This window comes from Lonchura striata, chromosome 5 (assembly GCF_050655825.1).
Source record: "Lonchura striata isolate lonStrDom1 chromosome 5, ASM5065582v1, whole genome shotgun sequence".
NCBI lineage: Eukaryota > Metazoa > Chordata > Aves > Passeriformes > Estrildidae > Lonchura > Lonchura striata.
The window spans coordinates 36,341,560-36,364,067 of NC_140707.1; the positions used below are offsets into that span (position 1 = coordinate 36,341,560).

The 22,508-nt window shown below is 47.9% G+C and overlaps 1 protein-coding gene across 2 annotated transcripts; it reads left to right on the forward strand.

Moving 5' to 3' along the window:
* The first annotated feature begins 8,899 nt into the window (after positions 1-8,899).
* DLL4 (delta like canonical Notch ligand 4) lies at positions 8,900-21,083 on the forward strand. Of its 2 annotated transcripts, XM_021533450.4 has the most exons (11): positions 8,900-10,114; positions 10,254-10,517; positions 10,942-10,999; positions 11,656-11,925; positions 12,613-12,673; positions 12,782-12,912; positions 14,245-14,414; positions 15,545-15,764; positions 16,208-16,916; positions 17,666-17,774; positions 19,227-21,083. In XM_021533450.4, exons 1-11 carry the CDS (start codon positions 10,061-10,063, stop codon positions 19,230-19,232), a joined length of 2,052 nt encoding a protein of 683 aa, XP_021389125.1. In that variant the 5' UTR covers positions 8,900-10,060; the 3' UTR covers positions 19,233-21,083. The 2 variants fall into 2 exon arrangements, with proteins under 2 accessions (XP_021389125.1, XP_021389124.1); XM_021533449.4 differs by lacking the exon at positions 19,227-21,083 and having other exon boundaries at positions 9,234-10,114; positions 17,666-19,219.
* The last annotated feature ends 1,425 nt before the right edge of the window (positions 21,084-22,508 follow it).

The following is a 22,508-nucleotide window of genomic DNA, read 5'->3' on the forward strand; positions in this document are numbered from 1 at the left end:
TAGAATGTAAATGCTCTGTAACTACAAAGAGTTCATTAATTCTGGTACATGTTATGTGAAACATTCTTTGCTCTACCTTTTCTGCAATGCTCCAGATTTTATTAGTATTGGGCCTAAAACAAGATCCTGTATAAGACTCCCCTTCCCCCAAAGTTGAAAGGGTGCTCAAAATGTAATCCACAGCACACAACCTGATTTTACCAATTAATCCATTCAGCACCATGATTGTGGTAGAGATCCCTGCCTTAATCCAGATATCCCAGCTTGCACCCTTTCTGGGTGGTAGTGATGCCTTTTACTCAGGCATCCAGCTGTGGCATACGGCAGGTTTCAATGGAAATAGTGCCAAAGTGCAAGCAACCTATGAGACTGTATTTATTTATACCTTATACCAAATTTTGCAAGTTTTGTCATAAGGACTGTGCTCCTGACAGAAATAAGACACTCCTGATCCTAATCTCAGGTAGACATTGCAAGCACTGGCCAGTGACTGATGCTGAGATTCCACCTGAGCTGTTGTGCGTCAGGGTAAACCACATCATCCCTGCTCTCCTGAGGCACTAAGGAAGGGATCAACCTCGCCTCGCCTTAGCTTTCTAAAATTAAGGGGTCTCACCTGATCAATCATGTGGGGAGCTCTGGAGTCAGTGGAGAGGGAAGGGTTTCTGCAGATGGTGATTCCTCCTGTCTAGCTCAGACTCCTGTCCCAGAATGAGTGATACAGTCCCACCTCTCAGTGGGACTTTACTCAAGAGGAAAAGTAGATAATTAATGTAGCCTATGTACCTATTAAAATGTTGGTAAAGAGGCTCTGAGAAGCAGGGTTTCCATACAGCATTTGTGTGTATATGTGTGAGAAGAACCACACAGGATGAGCCCTTGCCTCATCCCAGGCTTTTAAAGAGGACACTGTATCAGCCTTACCCAACTGTTTAATTGCTCCTTTAGGACAGCTTCAGGACACCTCCAGGACAGCTTAATTCCCTCCAGGATGTGATGGATGTCTGCCCTCCTCCAGATGATCTGGTCACCTGGAGAGACTTTAGTTGTTGCCACCCTTAAGCAACCTCTGACAAAGAGCAGCAGGTGACAGATTTCTTGATCCCTGGCTGCTGGCTAAGGGTGGCAGCATAGTCCTATATAAGGGCACTTAAGAGCCTCATCAGAACCCCTCACAGTTGCTCAGTTCAAGAAAGGCTCCTGTGCAGGGTGCAAAAGACGAGTCTGTGATCATCCATGGGCACAGAGCGGGAGGAAGGAGTTGGTACCCCTGCCATTAGTGAACCATTGTTTTACATCATTCAACATTCACAAATGAAGTGTTTATTGCTCATCCATTTAGGGCTCACTATGTGGTCAAGTACCATCTTTTTTCAGTCTGTTAAATTACCTGATGAAACTTCTGATTTAAAGAATAGAGCTGGGAGCTCAGGCAAGCCGGGCTTTTACCAGCCAACTAGATTTGCTGTCATATATGAGTGACAAGATATTTATGCTGATAGGTCAACAGACAAACAGACCGATTCATTAATTTTCTTCTCTCTTGTCCCATTGTCTAAGCCCCTGTGTCATCCACAGCCACTGGAGTGAATGTTCATTTCTATTCGACTGTCATACTAACTACTGCTCTAGTTTAAGTATTCTTTTGAACCCCAAGAACAATGTGCACAAGGCGCAAATCCATCCCGCTCCTCCATGGCTAAGTAGGGCCATTAGACAGGAGAAACAATAGAAACTCAGCGGGGGCTCTGTGTTTGCTCCCTGCATGGCCGCACACAAAGACAAAAAGCAAGGAGGGCTGGATGGTCCAGGGATGGTATTGGATACCCTGATGCACTCATTTTCCCAGCACCCCCAGATGACAAAGGAATAGAGGTTTTGCATGGGCCTGCAGAGGCTACATCAGTCACTCAGCACAGGACCTCATTGTCTGGTTTGTTTTGTTTCCCTGAACAATATGTCACATATTTACTTTCCTCTTGGAGGGCTGATGCTAACATAAAATCATCACCACGTTATGCCAAAATGTCAGCATGCCACATTGCCACATCTTCACATGAGGCTGCCTCATGGGCTCCCACTAGGATTTCTGCACCCAATCATTTCCCATAAGCAGTGTTTGTAGGATGTGAGATCTTCTTAAAATAGGACAAACCCAGAAATCCTGGAGCCGGTGGCAGCTCTCATTCTAGTCTCTGTCTTGAGTGACTCCATCTGGACAATCTAGGACTAGTTTTGATTGGCTGTGGGAGCAGCTGGTCCTGGTTAAAGCCTTTTTTTACTAGAAGTAAATATAATTGCTAGGGATATAAGTCAGGAAAGTCTTTCTCTCCAGTCATTAGCAAGTTTTACCTCTGGTGAAGGGATTTCAAAGTGGATTTTCTTACTTAAGTGGCCAGCTGTATTTTAAATACCTTCAACTTTTACCCATGTGCAGCTCTGAGATGTTTGCTGCTGCTGCTGCCTTGCTGCAGCTTATCCTGGTGCACAAGCAGGTGCAACTCCACTGAGCCCCACAGACTTTTTCCTTCCAGTACTAGCCTATGCATCTCTCCAGAAATCCAGCCCTGGATGTTTAACAGACTAGCAGAAGAGTGAGGGAAGCAGAAGAGCTCAGCAAACACCCGGTGCAGCCGCAATGCCTTGATGGCAGGACACCTCCTGCTACAAGGGATCAGCCCCAAGCCCCACTGGGATGATGGCATCTCATCAGCCTCCGACACGTACGGGGTTGAGCGCCATGCACCTCTCGCCACTCCAGAAGTTATTCCCAGCTCTGCTCTGCTCTCCTCTGTCCTCTGGGACAGGCTGCACAGTGGCTGCACTGAGGCCATTCTCTGGGATTTGCTCTGCCAACTCTCACATGCCAGAGGTCTGAGGCTTCCTCCTCTGACTGTCTGAAGAGAACTCCACAATGCTGGGCCCCTACCAAACACCCCGTGGGCTCGGGATGGGGGATGGGAGGGGAGGGACTGTTAACACAGGCAGAGTGTGGATCCACACCACTCCCCAGGGGAAGGGTTAAAACTGCCTTTTACTGTTTTTCTGTGACAGATCTCTTTACTCAGTGCTATATAATATAGCCCCAAACATATTCTAAGTAGCCAAAGGCTGCCTGGCCATCTGTTTGAAGACACAGACCTTCTGATGCAGGAGTTCCCAAAGCCTGGCCCATGGGACATTTACTATGGAGCCTGCAAAGGGAATTCTTCCCCTTTAAGAAGGCAGCTTGTACTTGTTTTGTTATGCTGCTTCAGGCCACTGTCCCATCCATGAATGTTGATCCATACATGACTTGTATATGAAACAAAATGTGGGAACTTTTGCTCAAAGTTAAAAATCTCCCCTCCAACTCTCCCCTGCCAAACTCAGCCACAACTCTCAGACTCAAAATAAAGATTTGGTCATCTCCCAGGTAACTACTCTCAGTTTCTTCCATAGCTTCCAGGGGTGCTTTTTATGAGAAATCCCATTTTTATCCAGCTATCCTGGGTAAAAGTGCCAAATAACTGCATGACTTTGTGTATTTCAAAGCAAATAAGGCTTTTACAGGTGCTTTTACAAATGGTATCCGTGGTCTGCACTAAATTAGCTGAGAAAGAAACAGACCCATATAGCTGAAATATGTGCATATCCCTAACTATTTTTGTATTGTTTCATTTTATGTATTTATTCAAATTTAAAGCAAGTGCACCTTTCAAAGGCTCTAAGCACAATAAATTATACAACAAATACAGTCAAACAAAATCCCAGCAGTACTGAAATCACTTCCTCTGGAGGAACTCAGCTGGCCCAGAGCTGCCCACTTCCTCAATGAGAAGACAGTGCTGTGACTTCCCCATGCTACATTATATCACTTTCTCATATCCCTAGATGTTGTTTTCCCTCCCCTGAGACCTACAGGGTGTCACCTAGAGAGATCCACTTCTTTCTCTTTGTGTCAGTTTAGCAGGATAAGTGTTTTGGGGCAGCAAAAGCTTTTCCAAGGTATGCACGAGCACTCACCTCTCCTTGCTCTTCCTGTTGGGGACTGCAGGCTGGGAGAGCTCATCCTTGATGCCTGTCAAAGCAGCCTCTCAAAGAGGGACAACCCCCTGAAACACGTAGAACGTTGGGGTCCTCATCCTGCAAGACCCTGTAAGGAACCTTGCCCATGTCATGGAGTGATAAACTGCAGACAGTGTCTTTGTGTCCTTAAAACATATAATTCCCTAAAACATGCAAAGTATCTACTGGTTAGTAAAATAAAAGGGAACCAAAAATGCCACCGACTGTCCTGATGCCTGTGACCCACAGGAATCCCATCACCACCCGTACACCTGCCGTTGGTAGCAAGGACCAGACGCCACTCCCACAGGCACACAGAAACCAGAGTATTAGAGATAAAGGTGAAATCGGTGGGGTTGGTGGTTTGGGGTTTTTTTTATATATAAAGCCGTTTTTACATATTTCCTTTACTTTTTAACTCTGCTCCACACCCCGGCAGCAGGTTTCTGCTAAGGCACAGCCCCTTGCTGGGCGGCTGTGCTGTGGGGCGCTGGGCTGGGGTAGAGGTTTGGAGCTGCTGTGGCATCTGGCATGAAAAAATGTCCCGGGAAGCTGTTACATTAAATGGCCAAATCGATTTATTGAATGGCAGGTGTTAGCTACAAACAGATGGAGAACATAAAGGCATAAGCAGGCATTTGTATGGAAAAGAAGCCATCGATTTGTAGCGAGAGGCTCAATGGTGATCGTTACAGCCTTTAACAGAAATGCGCTTTTTTTCACGGGCTGGGCGCGGGGCGGCTCGGGGCGAGCGGGCAGCGGGGAGCGCAGTGCGGCCGGGCCGGGCCCGCCGGCGGCGGCTGCCGCGGGCTCCCCCGGCGCCCGGGCCGGCCCCGCGCGGGCGGGCGCTGCGTGCCGGTGCCGCCCGCCCCAGGCGCGGCGCGGCGTGCCCGGGCCGCCCGTGGCAGCGCCCCGCGGCAGATGAGGCACGCGCCGGCCTCATTACAATGAGAATGGGCAGGCTGGAGGGGCCATGTGGCAGCAACAGTTTGCAAATCCCCCCTCCTTCTGTGCGAATCGGGAAACATTTCCAAACATTTGTACCCCAAATCGACCACATTAACACCCCTCGGAGCGGCGCTCCCTGGAGGGATGCTCCACGCTACGGGCTTTTAGGCAGAAACAAAACAAGCAAGGGGGATTTTTTTTTTTTTTTTTTTCTCTCTCTTCTCTTCTTTCCTTTCTTTTTTTTTTTTTTTTTTTTTTTTTTAGAGGCTCTCGGGGTGTGTCAGCTCTGAATCGATGCGCAACTTTCTAGCTAAGGGGTTTTAAAGCCATCGGGGAATCCCTCTCAAAAAGCGGGTTGTGCACATGGAAGGGCTGCCGAACCCTCAACAAATGGGCGAGTCTCTAAGAGATCAAACTCACTCCGTGATCAAAAAGGCGAGGCAGCCTTGAAACAAACTGCAGTGCCAGGAAGCAGGAACATTGCCGAGAAAGGCGCGCACGGTGCACAGTGAAACACCGCACCGCACTCGTACAGGCGCTAGGGATGCTGCATTGACCGACAAAATGGTTATGATAAATTTGAATAAGTGTAGTCTAGCCTGCAGGGCTCTGGAGTTGCAAGGGGTTTCTGGGCACCCCGCAGCCCACGACCCTGGGGTGAGGGGTTCGGCTCCAGGGGAAAGGTGACCAAAGGGCTCCAAGGCGCGAGTGCGCTCCTCCGCGCCCCGGGATCCGCTCCCAAATGAGTGTGGAGAAGCAGCGGCTGGCGCTGAAGGCAGGGGGGAGCAGCCGTGCCCCTCGCGCTCCCGGGCACAGGGAAGGGTCAGAGTTGAGGGAAAGGGGAAGACGCAGGACGCCCTCACCTAAGCTCGACCCGGACAGGAAGCCAGGCCAGCCTGGCTGTGGCTTCATGTTGCTTTAGGGGACAGCCCGGGACATCTGGGACACAGGGGAGGCAGGGACAGCCTCGGGCCTGTCCCATTCCAAAAACCTCGGGTGGCACTACGGTGCGGCCGGAGCATCAGGCAGGTCCTGCCCTGGCCGTAGGTACGGGTGCCCTGTATCTTCAGGACCTTAAAAGCAGCCCAGCAGAAGCCACGCAGAAAGCGCACGGTGGTAACAACGTCACCGAGAGCCGCTCACGGCCAGACCCACTCCTCGCGGGAGTTTTGCCCCGTGGGTGAGGTGGGAAGATTAGAAATCATGGAGCCCTCAGAAAAAGAGGAAAGCGGGGCTGATGGTCGCCATGCAGGTGCTGCTGGCTGCGTCTGTGCGGGCGATAGCGAGCTCTTCGCAGCCCCTTTCCCTGGGCTTGGCAGGCTGAGAGCAGCCTGCCAAACGGGCGGCCGCGGGCACGGGGGGGCTCGGGCACATCCCGCGAGTGGGGCAGCGCTGGACGTTCCCCCGGGAACGGAGGAGGGCAGCCTGGCACGAGGGCTCGGGGGGAGGGATGGCTTGGGCAGGCTGGCAACTTTCACCCGCCCGGAATTAATTAACGTTGTCTCGTTAGCGAGATGAGTTTGGCCCGGCCACGCGTATGTTGAGCCGGGCCAGCCTGGAGATAAACCGGCAGCAAATGGGGCGCGAAAGAGGGGAAGAAAGAGCCCTGACCTCGAGTAAGTGAGCTGGAGAGAGAGGGAGCAGGGTGGAAAGGAGGGGAGGCAGCGACCACCGGGTATGTCCGGTCCGGTCAGTGCCCAGCATCCCGATAGGGGCCGCGGGCACCCCGCCTTGGCAAAGCCGAGGGCTCTGCGGGCTTTCCCCCCGTCCCGAGCACAGGTACCCCTCGAACTGAGCCAAGGATCTTAGGGGAAGTGACTGGGCTGTTGCTTTCCAAGTGACCCAGGATGGCATGTTGGGCACAGGAAAGAGTTTGCAAGAGTTGTGCTTCTAATCTGCTCTGCTCTCGGCCGACTTTCAGGCTCAGCTGTTTGATGCTATTAATGAAACTGCTTATTTTCTTTTTTTTTTTCTTTTTTTTTTTTTTAATCTGAACTCCCTGTGCGTGTGTGTCAACATGCAGCAGGTGGTTTATTATATTCCCCTGTTATTATTTTATTACAAACTCTTTTTATAGCTGCAATCAAAATAATGGTCTGGAGTTTTGATGAGGATTCAGCGTCTGTTTTGCACCACTCACTCGATCTCCTGAAAATATTTATTTTTTGGGGGGATGACACATGGGGAGCTGGAGTGACTTGTGCTCCCACCGGGTACAAGCAAAGCTAGGTGCAAAGCTTGACTCAAAATACAGTGGCCACTCAGGAGTGGTTGAGTGGGTTGAGGAGTGCTTGGGGGGCTTGCACCCCTTTCATCAGACCTGGGGAAAGGCAGAGGTGGCAGTTCTTCTCCGGCCGCCAAGGTGCACTCCGCCAGGATGGCAGAGAGGTTTGGCAGAGCTGTGAAAAGCAGAGATGAGCTTGTCTTGCTTTAACCTACATTAGCTCCGGGTCCATATGGTAGATGCTGCTTGTGGATCCTCAGCACCAAAGCAAGGCCCTATTCTTGCACGCCGCCCTGCTTGTGCCAGATGGTGCCTGGACCAAGTGGCCATGCGTGGGGTGGCTCTGGTTAGCCTAATAAACGTCCAATACAAGTCAAAAATCAAAACACACACATACTAACATCTGCTAGAGCCTGCAGTACCCAGCTAGCCTTTCAATACTGAATTAAAGAGTCCCACAGCCCTTCTGTTCCCCTAGGTTAGACACTCATTACCATTTATCAAGCACTGATGTTATCTGGCCTCTCATTTTATTTAGTACCGAAGCTATTAGCATCAGATTTGATTTTGACAGTTGACGCTGCTTCTGGTAAAGCCGGGATCTGGCCGGGTGGATCGCTGCAAAATTCCGAGTTCATCAGCGGCGACACATTCCTCCTTCCCACTTGTTTACGAGGCCGAGACAAAAGAGCTCCTCGCCTGTGCCTCTCTGCCTCGCGGTTTATCTCCACCACGGACACGGCTCCTCTCCGCACAAACACGTACCCAAGGCGATAGCCAGGCTACCCGGGACGGAGCCAAGCCAAGGATGCCCGGCCTCGGATGCAGTCCCTCAGCATTGCCAGAGCCTGTGCCTCCCGGCTTCGCCTTTCACAGGCGCACTGGGGACCAGGAGAAGTTTTAATCCTCTTTTGGTGGCGACCCCGATTTCTAGCCCGCTCCTCTGCCCAAACCAATCCGCGGCGGCGGTGCCCGTGGCTTTCCCCCACGCTTTCTCTGCGAAGCCGTGTCGTGTTCCCCACCTCCCTCCCCCGGCCCTCCCGGTGACACCTCGGGCGTTTGGGCCCTGACCACACCCTGGGCCAAAGCCGGTCTCCGGGGAGAGCAGCCGCTTTAAACGTACCAGGCAGCGCGACGGCCTGGGAGGACTGACTGGAGTGTGCCCTCCCCATCTTGCCTCACCCCCAAACGATCCAGACCCCCGATTTTCCTTATCCCCCCACAAAGAACTCGGAGTGGGGAAGTAACGCCACGAGAACAGACCCTTTGGGAGAGCAGAGGGGCGGAAGGGGACCGGCAGCTCTCTGCGCCTCGCGTTGCTCCCCAGGTGACCCACGCAGCCTGGCGCGCCCGGCGCTGGCAGAAAGGTGGCAAGACCTCATTACCATACAGCTGAGGGTTTATCTCTCCCTCCCTCCTTCCCTCCCCCACTCCGGCCTCCCATCCATTTAACAAGCTGAAATAAAAAGCCACATGAAAGGCCTTCTCTGTGCTTGGCTTTAATGAGGGACACGCGACCCAACAATAAGTGCACGCTGCAATCAGGCCAAGGGCTTTATGGCACACGCCAGACCGCAACCCGGCCGCGGCCAGGCGGCCAGACGCGGCCCGCGGCCCCGCTCCCGCCCCGCTTGCCTGCAGGCGCCCGAGTGTTCCCCTTGCCCATGTTTCCCCTGAGCAGCTCGGGGAAAACCCAGCTCCATCCCTGCCGTCGACCCCGGCCACCTCGCAGGAGCGCTCGTTCGCCACCGAATTCGGAAGGGCGACCGAGCGCCCGTCGATCCCCGCCGTGCCCGCCTCCCCTGCCATCATCCACCCCTTCCTCGGTGGGCTCCGTCAGCCGGGTCAGGAATGGGGCCGCGCCTGCGGCACGGGCGCCCCAGAGCCGGGCGCTGCGCCCCGGGAGCCGCCTCGGGTGCCCGCCTGCCGGGCAAACACCGTTTTACTTTTGGTTTCTAGTCGGGGCCAGCCCCCGCCGGGCAGGGCAGCTCCTGGCCGGCCGCGGCTGCAGGGCACCACGTCGCCCCGTCCCGCCGCCCGGGACTCGCCGGGGAAGGGGACACGCGTGGAGCTGTGGGGTGGAGGGCAACGGGGAACCAGCAAACGAACTAACTAACAAGCGTATTTTTGAAACATTTCATCCTCTATTGTTCGGCCGCCGTAGAAAGCTGCCCTGTGGAGAGGCGTCTGATTTTCGAGGGAACTCTCTCTCCCAATGTGAGCGCCGTAAATATCTCAACAGATGCTCGGCTCGTTCGTAATCAGCTCGGCTCCTCGGCGGGCAGCGCGGCAGCAGCGGCGGCGGCGGCGGCAGCAGGGTATTAATTCGGGATATGAGGGCTCTCCGCAACATTTGGTTCTTTTTTCCAGAAAGGAAAGATGGAAAAGGGGAGGGATCGCCCGTGAGTCTGACTGACAGTTTACATAATGAGCTTGTGAGGATGCGAGGCAACTATATAAACAGCTCGAAGCGAAGCAAGTTTTCCATTTACTGAGCGCTGTTAGCACCGGTTAAAGGAGGAGCGGTTCCACACTAAGCACTCCCCTCCGCGTCTCTCACCAAACCCACCCGGCTTTGGAGTTTATAAAGGCGACGACAGCGATCAGAGGTCGGTGGCTGGCTGCAGGATTAATTCCCAGAAGGGGACGGATCGACACCTGGATTTTACCTTCCGATTTCTGCTGGTGCTCGGGGAGTATTTGGAAGAGCAGGTTGCTCCCAGAGAATCGCCGTGACGCCTCTCTTTTCTCCCTCGACCGAGAAGCGCTCGCTTGGTCCATTTGAGGAATACAGAAGGAAAACTAAACCCACTAAGAGCTGGAAGCTCGAATAACACAAGGATGACAGCCTTGCGCATCTTTGGCTTGACGTTTCTGTTAACGATTTTGCAGCAGGTAATCACATACGCAAAAAAAAAAAAAAAAAAAAAAAAAAAGGGTTCGCGAAATGTAAAGTGGGTGATGGAAGCAAGTTTGCATGGCAAAGCCGGGTAAGGTCTGATTTGGCTATTTTGTGTGTCTCCCCTTTGTGCAGAGGGTGTCCGGCTCCGGCGTCTTCCAGCTGGAGCTACACGAATTCGTGAATAGCCACGCGTCTCTGGCCAGCGGGAAGCCCTGCTTCCCCCACTGCAGGACCTTCTTTCGCGTTTGTTTGAAGCATTTTCAGACAGTGGTTTCCCCGGGCTCCTGCACTTTCGGCAGCATCATCACCCCGGTTCTGGGAATAAACTCCTTCAGCATCAAGGATACAGAGAGATTTGACAGCCCCATTAAGCTGCCCTTTAACTTCACGTGGCCGGTGAGATTCTACTTTAAACCCGATTTTCACGGTGGGGCAGGAGGGTGGCAAGAGCAGGCTAACCGCGGCGGGCTGATAACCTGTAATGTAAACAAACTACTTTTGCTTTAAGATTTATTTCCAGAACTTCCTTAAGAAAAAAAAAAAAAGCGCAATGAAAAAGCTTATCCAGATTAGAAGCACTTGGGATAACTAATGTTATTAAGAGAAATAAAGCAAGGGGCTGGTGGGGTTAGAGGTAGGGATGTGTATCCATGGTCTGTAGGAAGGGAGGGAAGGAGGGAAGCGGGTAGCCGCGGGGAGAGAGCGCAAAAGCGGGGCCCGGCGGGGCCGGGCAGGGCAGGGCCGGGCAGGGCAGGGCCGGTGTGCGGCGGGGCGCGGCTGTGCGCGGTGGGTGCGCGCTGACGCCGCTTTCTCTCCGCAGGGAACCTTCTCCCTGATCATCCAGGCCTGGCACGCGCCCGACAACTACCTGCCGGAAGGTGAATGCTGCGCGCGCCGCCGGCAGGGGGCGCCCGCGCGGCGGGAGCGGCTCGGGCCCGTCCCGCGCGTCCCCCCGCCCCCAGCGCCCCCCCGGCTCAGCTGTTTATGCCATAACTCCAGGGCCGGCTTTATCCCACCATCAGGAGCCGGTCCCCCAATGATATCCATCAGGGGCCGCTTTGATTCTGCCCCGGCCTAATCTCCAACACAATTGCGTTTCCTCCGGTTTATTTTTGGCGTGGGAAAGCGAGTCGGGCTGCGGTGAGAAAGCCGGGAGCCTGCCAGCAAGCCCCGTCCGCCTTTTCCTGTATTTTACACCTTGCTCGAATTCCGCCCTTTGGAAAGGAATAATGGCTTTGGGATGTTTTTCTGAGAGGAGAGGAAAAGGATATTTCACAGCAGCCCTCCTTTCACAGGCCCCTCGGCTGAGCGCGTCCCTTTGGCCCGGGTTCGCACACCCCGGTGGCCACCTTTTTGTGCCCTTGCATACATCGACATCCACGCGCGTGCCTGTGTATACGTATATATGTGTATATGTGTACGTGTGTGTGTGTGTGTGTGTGTGTGTACGTACGCGTGTACATGTGCGAGCGGGGTGTTCCGCTCCGCTGGCCCGGAGGGCTCGGAGCCGCTGACCCGCGCCGCTGTCCCGCAGGCTCCCGGCCACCCCCGCAGGAGTGGCTCATCAGCCAGATGTCGATCCAGCGGTCGCTGTCCGTGGGCGAGGACTGGTTGCAGGACGTGCATCAGGGGCCGCTGACCAAGCTGCGCTACTCCTACCGCGTGGTCTGCAGCGAGAACTACTACGGCGAGAGCTGCTCCCGCCTCTGCAAGCGCCGCGACGACCGCTTCGGGCACTACGTGTGCGCGGCGGACGGGAGCCTGGCCTGCCTGCCCGGCTGGGCCGGCGAGTACTGCACCGACCGTGAGTGCCGCGGGCAGCCGGCGGGCTAGGCGGGGCGGCCGCGGCTCTAGGGCTCGCCGAGGCCTCCCGTGGCCCGGGCCGTGTTTCCGTGCCGACCTCTCCGCTCCCTGACTGGAGAGGCAAAGTTGCGCGCTGAGGACTTTGCCCCCTTTGGCTGCAGCCACCCAGCGCTGTGCTGCACCTCTGCGAGCCTTAGCAGCATAGAGCGAGCTGGCAGGAAGGGACCTTGGCTGATAGCCCTGAATAGCAGTAGCTGTTGCAAGGTAAAAGGGTAGCAGCTTGCTCGCACAAAGTCTGCCACCAACCATTCCTGAAGCCAAAGGACGTGAGACGGGTGTCGCAGTGTAGTAGTGGGAACATTTACTCTGAGCTCAGGGTGTCACTGGGGTTTTTCAACCTTTCGTTAGCACAAGCCAAAGCCGCTTTCTCTTGCTGCTTTTCTAGCGAGAGTTGCAAGAGTTCATGTTTGTTGCATAAACAGAAAAACTAAAGGACAACTTGTCAAGTGTTGGCTCTCCCTGTTCACTTCTTCCTGTTCCAGAACTCCCTGTACCAAGAAGTTTTAAAACAAAGCTTTGAAAGTGTAAAAAATGTAGTTTTAGAAAGCTTTTTATCCTACAAAAGTGTATTCTGTGCTGCCATGTGTATTTACCTAAACATTTATGCTTTTTTATGTTCTCTTCACAGCCATCTGTCTGGCTGGATGTACCGAACAGAATGGATATTGCAACAAGCCTGGCGAATGCATGTGAGTAGATGGCAATTGCAGTCTGAACATCAGTTAAAATGTCACCTTGTAACAGAAACTTAAGCTCTTCTCCATGTCATTAATGTTTTAATTGGACTTTTCTTTTAGCTGCCGTCCTGGTTGGCAAGGCCGCTACTGTGATGAATGCATTCCCCATATAGGCTGCCGCCACGGGACTTGTAAAACACAATGGCAGTGCATATGTGATGAAGGATGGGGTGGCCTCTTCTGTGATCAAGGTTAGTTCTGAAGCTTGCACTTACATCTCTAGGTTGGGTACTCCTTAGTACTACGCTGGATCTGGAATTAAATTTCCCCAAGGTACATCTTCACAGACATCCGTTTGTAGCGCTGTAGCCTTACATACCAGTTGTTGTAGTAATTTTGTCTGAAAACAAGGAAACCTTTTTGGTAGCTGCAATTTTTCTCTTGCAAAAGAAGTTTCTCTTGGAGAAAGACCTAACAATCTGGATGAGTGTTGAACAGACAAGTTTTCTGCCTGCTCAAGCAAAGTTAAACTTATTCCTTGTATAAGAGTTTGCTAAATAATTCCTGCAGCAGTAAACACCATCATTTGGGCCTTCCTTATTTTGCATAGAAGGAAGTTAACTCATGTGATAAGTCTGGAGCATGAGAGAAAAATCATGTAAGCAAGAATGAAAAGTACAGGTTCCATTTTAAGGTACACCAGACCACTTCCACCTATTCAACCCACTGAATCACTGAACCGTAGCCAGCTGAGCAGTCATGTCCTCAAGGCCATATATGCACTGCTGGCACTGAGATCATTAAGTGCTCAAAGCAGGCTAAGTGTTTCCAGGGCAGTTATAGGATTAAGATGGTGAAGCTGAATTAAGCAGGAAAAGTAAAGTTGCAGATTTTTTTTGTTTCTGCTTATAGTTATCTATTAACTTGCATAAATTGCATTCAAATTACTCTGTAGTATTTATAGAGATAATAAAGCTTTTCTTACTTACGTCCTATGAACTTATGCTTAACCTCTGTGTCAAATTTAAAGGAAAAAAAATAAAACTGTCAAGCTTGGCAGGGCATTTGACAGTTTAATCTACTAACATCCATAACAAGAGAGCAAATAAACAATAAAAGATTTCTAGTGTTTGTTTAAATCTCAAAGCCAAAACATCTTTTGTTTTTCCTCACTACCTTTCCAGAATGTGCCTCAGAGCACGTGTGTAACATGCTGTACATGAAGTGTCCATAGTGCTGTGGTGTGTGTTTCAGAGAACACATGCTTAAGAAGTACATTTTCCAGTTTGGTACCTAAATCCCATTGCAGCTAACAGTTTTGTGTCCACAAAAAGGAGAGAATGTACTAAAATGCTGAGAGAGTTATATTTTTGCCAGCTTTCTCAAAATTCAGAGCTCAAGTGATTGATGATAATCTGATTATGACTGATAATAACCTGGATAGCAATCTGCAATATTCCCATTGATACCAAAATGAAATGCTTCGTTGGAAATTCTGTCTTTTTTCTTGATTACAGCCTTTTTGTATGTATATCTTTTCCCAGCTATCAAAGGTGTTCTCCTAACTCCTGGTGTCTTTGCAGATCTGAACTACTGCACTCACCACAGGCCATGCAAAAATGGAGCAACTTGCATGAACACTGGCCAGGGCAGCTACACATGTGCATGCAAACCCGGCTTCACCGGCGTGGACTGCGAACACGAGATCAGCGAGTGCGACAGCAATCCCTGCAGGAATGGCGGCAGTTGCACGGTAGGGGCATTTTAAATGTAAAGCCTTTGTGTGAAGCAAGCCCTGGTGTACCTTTTCAGAAATGGTTCTGTAACAACATAATGGGAATTTGATAGGACACAGGTTCATTGCTGACGCTCACAACCATCATGCTGAACCCTCTCCGAGAGGTGTCAGGGGAGGAAGTCTGTTACAGGAGGAGATGTATCATCTCGATTAGAACTAGTCAACTGATCCTTGGGTTTCTGTGGCAGCCATTAGGAGAACTTGGCAAGATCCAGGGTTGATGAGGGAGCAGATCTGTTAAAAATAAGCTTCTCAAACCACTGTTCTTACAAAAATGCACTAAGTCTGCATTTTAATAGCAAATAAAAGAAAATTTTGCTTTCTGCTATAGAAAGTGAAAAGATAGTGTCAAATAATATGGGAGCAAGCAGCTGAAACTTTCTGTAAAACAGAATTCCACACTTCTGGATTCTCACAGTTTAGTATAGTGTTTCAGCCTGCTTTTGGATCCAGTTAATGATGGATTCTTACCAATGATCGGTAAAGGCTGATTGATTATAGATATCAAATGTAATCTGATGCGTGTTTAGATTAAAGCCAATGCAATTTTTAGATTAAAGCACAAGACCCTACCTCCCTTCTCCGAAGGCCTTGGACATACAGTACTTGGAAAGAAGAAACAGTTTGTTATTATTTAAGTGTTGGAACTTAAGCAAGCTAAAGCAACTTAAACCCTTGTAAAATAAAAAGGGCTCTCACACTGAGAATAAATGGCCTGATCACAGCTGTGAGGTCAACACATACCACTCTGCTCTGGGAAGACATCTGGGAAGACCTCTGGATGCCATTAGACAGTAGTGGTGTTAGCAATGTTTTTGTGTAGCTGCCTGTGTGCTGCCTACAACCGCATCTGCTCTGTGTGTGTAGTGGCACGATTACTCCTGTGTGCTGAGCAGGGCTGATCCACACCTCTGTCCCTCACAGTCCAACCTGCAGTTGTTTACTCTCCTGATGTTGCTTTTGCCACATCAGGCTGTGCATGAGAGGGGCCTGAACAGCGCTTGCTGCCGACCCTGCTGCTAAGTGTGGAGGGAGCCATCATTTGTTTCCATGAAATAACAGTGGCCTAATGTTGTGTTTTGCAGGATATGGAGAACGGTTATCACTGCCTGTGCCCCCCTGGCTACTATGGCACTCACTGTGAGCACAGCGCTCTGACATGTATAGATTCTCCGTGCTTCAACGGTGGCACGTGCTTGGAAAAGGAGCAAGGGGCCAGCTACACTTGTGTTTGCCCTTTCGGCTTCACAGGGTCAAACTGTGAAAAAAAAGTAGACAGGTGCACAAGCAACCCGTGTGCAAATGGTGAGTCTTTTTATAAGAAAATCTCATGACCCTGACTCATTTGTGCTTTTCAGTGCAGAAGTGATAGAAATCCAATCTGACCTCTAGAACATTAGTCTCTCCCCCGCTGTATTCCACATCCACCCTAATTTTAGTCTCTTTCTGGGGCGGGACTTCCACTGGCATTTTCTATGCAACAAAACAATGCATAAGGTTTATCACGTGGTGGGGAAGATGGCAGAATTGAATTAAATTAACTGTATTACATATTTAGAAGGGGCATAATTTTAAGGCACGATGATACAATTAGGTAAAGTAGAATGAACTTCTAGATGTGCGGTTGTTTTGTAAAATAACCTCTCTCTCTCCTTGAGGTAGTATAACATGCTGACTTGGAGAAGGGTTTAGATTTCTGAGTGAAGTGCATTGCAAACTAATTTTTACTTTACTTTTTTCCCCCTCAGATGGTAGTTGCTTTTACCTTGGGCAGATTCGTGTGTGCCGCTGTCGGGCTGGCTTCTCTGGTCAGAAATGTGAGATAAACATCAACGATTGTGCCAGAAACCCATGTTCCAATGGAGGAACTTGTCATGATCTAATCAACGATTACACCTGCACATGCATGCCAGGCTACAGTGGCAGGAACTGTGACATCAAAACCAGAGATGAATGTGCTTCTGGGCCATGTGAGAATGGAGGCACATGCTACAGTGGACTTTACAGTGCCAACTTTGTTTGCTACTGTCCTTCTGGCTTCATGGGCAACCGCTGTGAATTGCCAGTTTATTCAGTGCCCGTTACACTTCCTCCTAAACCAGTTCCCTGGATTGCTATATCCATGGGGGTGGGGCTGGTGGCTTTGCTCATACTGTTCTGCATGATAGCAATGGTCATCAGGCAGATGAGGATGCACCCAGAGCAGGAGTTGGAGACAATGAACAACCTGTCTGACTTCCAGAAGGACAATCTCATTCCAGCTTCCCAGCTGAAAAACACCAATAAAAATAAAGACCTTGAAGTGGACTGTGGGCTGGAGAAATCAAACTACAAACCCAAGAACCATAAACTGGACTACAATCTGGTAAAAGACCTGACAAGTAGAGGGACAGCGGAAGATAAATATTACAAAAGTGAAAAGTGTTTAGGAGAGAAGTCTCCCCTCCGACTACACAGGTGAGAATGCAGTTTTTATTACATTCTTTCTTAAAGCCACTCATCTTCATATCAGTCTAGAAGCAGGTGTGCATATGAGGGAAAAAGAAGCCTCAAGCAGACAATATACAAAACAAACGAGATCAAAGCCAGGAATCTTCATATTGGAGTACATGTGTCACAGCCAAGTGCTATCCTTAGCTAAGTCAATTAATTTGAGTGTTTGTGGAGGGTGTTAGTATGGATACTAAGGAACCTGGAGTGGCTAGGCCAGTGGTGAAAGTAAGAAGTATCTTTCCTTTGTCAGTAGATCTTGGATAAACAGTAAGGGCATACAGTGGTTAAACATAAGTATTTCTCTTTGAAAGAAGGCAAGATGATCTGCTTACTGAGAAGAATGATGGAGTGCAAACAACTACTCTTTTTCTAAAGGAGAAAAGTGCAGGTGTTCAGTGGCTTATCAGTCTCTGATTCATGTACTGAAGGTCTTGTCTGGGATCTGTGTGTGGTTGTTACACTGAGCGCTCTGAGGAACCCGCTGTTAGGTTGGACATGGCAGGAGCATAGGAAGAACAGCTCTCACTGTTCCTTATTTCCACTTCTCTAGCACAATATCCCAACAGACATGGAATGTGCGAAACTTGATCCCATGCACTTCCCTTCCACACTTTCATGGCTATCTTGTTCCAGCGCTCCATATTCATGGTAGATTTTGAGAGTCAGGCTTGTCAGTAATCAGCTAATGTTCTTTTTTCTCTGCCCTGTCTTAGTGAAAAGCCAGAATGCAGAATATCAACTATATGCTCTCCGAGGGATTCAATGTACCAGTCTGTCTTTGTGATAACAGAAGAAAGGAATGAGTGCATCATAGCCACAGAGGTAAGGAAGTACAGAGGTGGACAGGCATAAATTCACAAGGTAAAAGGCTAAATTATCCTTTAGTATTGTATCTGAGAAGGTTCTTTTATTTCCAGGGATCATGATGCTTCCAATATTTTCCTCTTCTCTTCTGCAACCCACACAGAACATACAGTGGGAAAAATAAAAAAATAAGCCACTCTGACTTCATTAAACCAGAGGTTTTGGGCATAGATAAATCAGTGGTAGATGAAAACACAGAACATCAGCCCATAAAAATCCAGCACATTGTAGGATTATTTCCTCTTAAATAGGTGGTCAGGAAAAAATGCAAATAATAATCATTCTTAGGCCCATTGATGTAAAGCCATGTTTTTTCCTGTGACTACAATGGATAATCTTTGTTCTGTGAAAACAGGCAAAGCTATAGATTTCTAGCTGAAGATGGAAGGTAGCAGGATGTGTTAGTGGATAGGTATAACAGCCATTTAGGAAGTCTGTTATAAGGTAATTTCAACCTCTTAGCATTTAAGCTCCAGCTAAATACTTTCTAGCAGAAATTAATGCTGATAAAATTAGCAGCTAAATCTTCTCTAGCAGAAGTTAATGCTGTTACTAATAAAAACCTCTCAATTTTTACATTATATTGAAAAGTTGGATACACAAAAAAAGGTCTAACACTGAACTTTAAAGACTTTGAAAAGCAGATACTGAGGAACCAAATAGTTCCTGAAGAACTACCAGCCTTTTGGAAAATGTCTCAGTGGAAGTTAAAGGCAATTTGACTTTAACCAATACCTGCCTTCTTCGGTGTAGTCATCTTTAGGACTAATTTCAGCCTGTAGGAAAGAGAAGCTTGCTGTGCCATACACCAGTGATCTGTGAAGTCGGATCTGCAGGATTCAGTCTCCCTTTCCAAGGTGGATATCAGATTTCCCCTTGAAAGCAAGCTGGAACACAAGTCAACCAACAATATTAAAAGTTTAAGACTAAGTGACAGATACAAATGACAGCTAGACGCTTCATTCCCATTAAGTGATCTAAATACTGTGTCTTCAGAGATTTTGCTGACCAAAGCTAGGCTCCCAAATTTACATCAGGCATCTCCAAAAATGCTTTTATTTTCAGAATATCTCTGCACACCATTCAGGCTTAATGCTTCTAAACACAAGCTATCTAACTATACCATGTACTTTTTTACAGATCCCTAGTGTTAAGCATCCAAGTTTGTAAGCATTCTCCCCTCAGGCCAGGTAGAGAAGCCTCTCATCACACACATGACTATTGTATTTTTGCTGGTGATTTTTTGTCTCTGGACCCAACTGAAAACATTAAGCAATGAGAGTTAAACTGCAGTAGTGTTTGGCTTAAATTGCTTTGGTTTGACATAGCTGAATTACAGTTTGTTAGTTCTGCACTACTCTGTATGCTGTTATTCCTTCTCATTCCTGGTGTTATTTTATATCCTTACAGGTATAAGACTGAAGATCAGACCATTTGCACCTCAGATTTGATGATGCCAGTAGATGGACGTTCCTGCTGCATTGTTTACAATTCAGAACTGGATTGGACTGTTTTTAATTACATGCAACTTGCTGCTCTCAGGCGGAGGATGGAACTGAGTGAACTGGACAGACTGTGAATTTACTGAAAGATGCAATACACCTTTTTGTTCTTACTGCCCTTGTTTGAAGTTTGATACTAGAAATCTAATTTGCTATTGAAAAGGGGAGGCAGAGGGAAGAGATGTTGGTGTTTTAAAAGATGCTGAGGCCAGTTCCTCATGGACAGACCCCTGGCTTTCCAGAACTCTGGTTATGGGGGGTGCTGGTAGTTAAGGAGGCACATAACTTTCACAGATGTTGCCATGGAAGGTGTGAAGCAAGACACATTGCTATGCAGATAATGGATACAGTATAAATGAGGTCTCAATTTTATCTGGGTTTAAAAGTGCCTATAATGTGTCAAAAATATCTAACAAGCCCAAACAGAAACCTGACTGCTCTTTTTGCAGTTACCTGAACAATACTGGGCAGAGGTGGTTGATACTTCTGCTAAACATCCATTTGCATCCCTTCTCTCCTGCTGCATATACTGGATACTGTGTAAGGGGTGAGAGAAGGAGGAAAGAAGAAAACTGAATTTACATGTCAACTCATTTGGTGATGCTTTGGAGAACTGATTGACTCAAGCCACAATGTGGAACATGATTTTTCTGGAAGTTGTGATAAGGAATGTGTACTGCCCTGTCCCCATTGATAGGGAGGAGGGGATCCCAGCTCTATATAAGGCCTTACAGATGCGTTTTAAATCAATCAGCTCCTAGAACTTTTATGTGCTGAGCTGTCTCAGCTGTTTTCATGCCCTTTGCACTACCAGTGATTGTGAATAGACATTACTTACTTTCTTCTCCTTCCTCATTCTCTTCCCCCTGCCTTATTTTGATACAAATTTGGGGGTTTATGTAGTGTTTCTGAATTAGGTGCCACCTTTTACTGCAAATAGTCTCAAAATTGCAGCTGTTACTTTCTGAAGAAGGAGGAGCAGTGTGACACAACCCACTTACTCCCCTGCCATTTCTCCATCTGGTTGCAAAACTCCAACTCTTGTCCTTCATCCTGGTTCTAAATGCCCAGTAGTGAAGCACCCACTGAGATGCCCTCTGCCTGGACGGGTGGAAATTGAAGTTAAAAGGTTTTAGGCTCATCCTGTTTCTTTCATACCCACCCACTGCTACATGGAAAATATGCTGTGTCTGTCCCTGGAAACCAGAGGCAGGCAGAAGCTCCTTTCTTCTATCCATATTTACAGCAATAATACCGGACACCCCAGTGGAAAGTGCCGTGACACCCATGAATGAGACCAGGGCATGGGGCAGAATGAGGAGGGAGAAACAAGATCTCTTAGAGGAAACCTGGACTGTGCTATCTCTCTGACAGCGATATTCCTGCCCTTGTAAAGCCTGTTGGACTAGCCCATCTACTCCCTTGGATTGTGCAGACAAGACCCCTTCATATCGTCCACTACTGACCTTCTGCTCTGACCACGTAGGACCATTTTGAAGATGACCTTCAGAAATCAATAATATGGGTTTTAGTTTGTCTGTTTGTAGTTTATTTTGAAGACTAGTATTTCAGTAATTTAAAAAAAAAATCAGAAGCACTGAACTTTCTACGTTTTATAACATTATTTTGTATATAATGTATATTTATAATCAAAACAGAAGTGTAAATATGTTTATTACTTCTCATGTAATGTTTTTAATGTGATGAAAAGTTTGAATTTTATTTTTTTTTTCAAGCAATGAAAATACTTTCCTGCTACTAGAAAGTTTGTTGTGGTTTGTCCTTTTACACATTATTCTGTGACAGCCAAAGTTAGTGAAGCCCCCCAGAAATAACCTCATCTTCCTGGTCCCTGCAGTCCTACATTTACATTTTGCACACCAACTGATGTCAGCTGCTTTTTATTTTAAAAAGTTACAGTGTTAACACATGTCAACAAAGTTGTTCAGCTGAGTGGCATTCATCTGACATTTTGAAATGTTATACATATTTATATTGTGATAAATAATATTTAAATTACATATATACACACACACATATATATACACACATTCTCCTGCTATGGTGTGGGATTGAACTGTCACAAAAGCTATTTTTATTAATGCTTCACTCTTCCTCTCCCCTGACAGCTTATGACACAAAAGATGCAGATTTAATACCATTTCAAAGTGGCTTAATAAATACGTTGTCTTGGGGTTCACTTCCAGAACAAAACTCTTACCATCTCTTTTAAGCCTATTTCTTTAAACACTTTTAATAAGATCCAAATCTAGTCCACAGGTTACTCTGGCACAGCATCTACACCTACACATGTAAGGTTGTATCCTTGTTTGTTTGATTGCAAGGGGTAAGATTTGTCTTTCACTTGTGGGATTAGGGGGAGTTTCAGGCTTTCTCCTCCTGAGTTCCCTACACTACATCAGCAGCTGTGTCCTCCCGGGGCATCACAAAGTCATTATCCTCTACAGCCCTTTTGGAGGACGTTTCCACAAAAAAAAAAAAAAAAAAAAAAAAAAAAAAAAAAAAAAAAAAAAAGAGTGTAAAAAGCACACTTGTATAAACACTCCCAGCAGGTTTAGTAGCCTTTGAAGCACATACATTTACAGGCAATTAAGTCTCTCACTAAATCAGCTAGGTGCAATAGAGCCAAGATCTGAGTGTCTGAGTGCACAAAAGCAAAACTATAAGAACAGGAAACTACTGCTGCTCTATTTTAAAATCAGGGGTTCTTCTTGTTGTTGACAAAGTGCCAAAAATTCATCTGAATATTGGATGCCTTTCCTATCTTTCCCCGAAATAAAATCTAAGCAAAATTTGCTAATTTTTTTCAAAAAAAGAGAAAAATTAAAAACCCCAGTGACATTTTAAAAGCACCCTAACAAATTATTTTTACTTTGTCATTAAAATACTGCAAATAACGATTCATAAGGGTCATTCTGAGTGTATTATTAGGGTCACATAAATACTGTTTACTTTGGATGGTTTTGTTTCTCTCACTTTAGACCTTTTCACAGTGAAATTAACTTTCAAATCCCAGCCAATTTCCCCAGCTACCATAAAAAATAAATTTAAGATGAAACTCAGAAATAAAAAGCCACCTCCCCCTCCCCAAACATTCACCCTGTAGAGCAAATTATGAAAAACAAGCCATTGACAAAAAGCTGAGCAGATGCTCCCTGCTTGCAGTCCT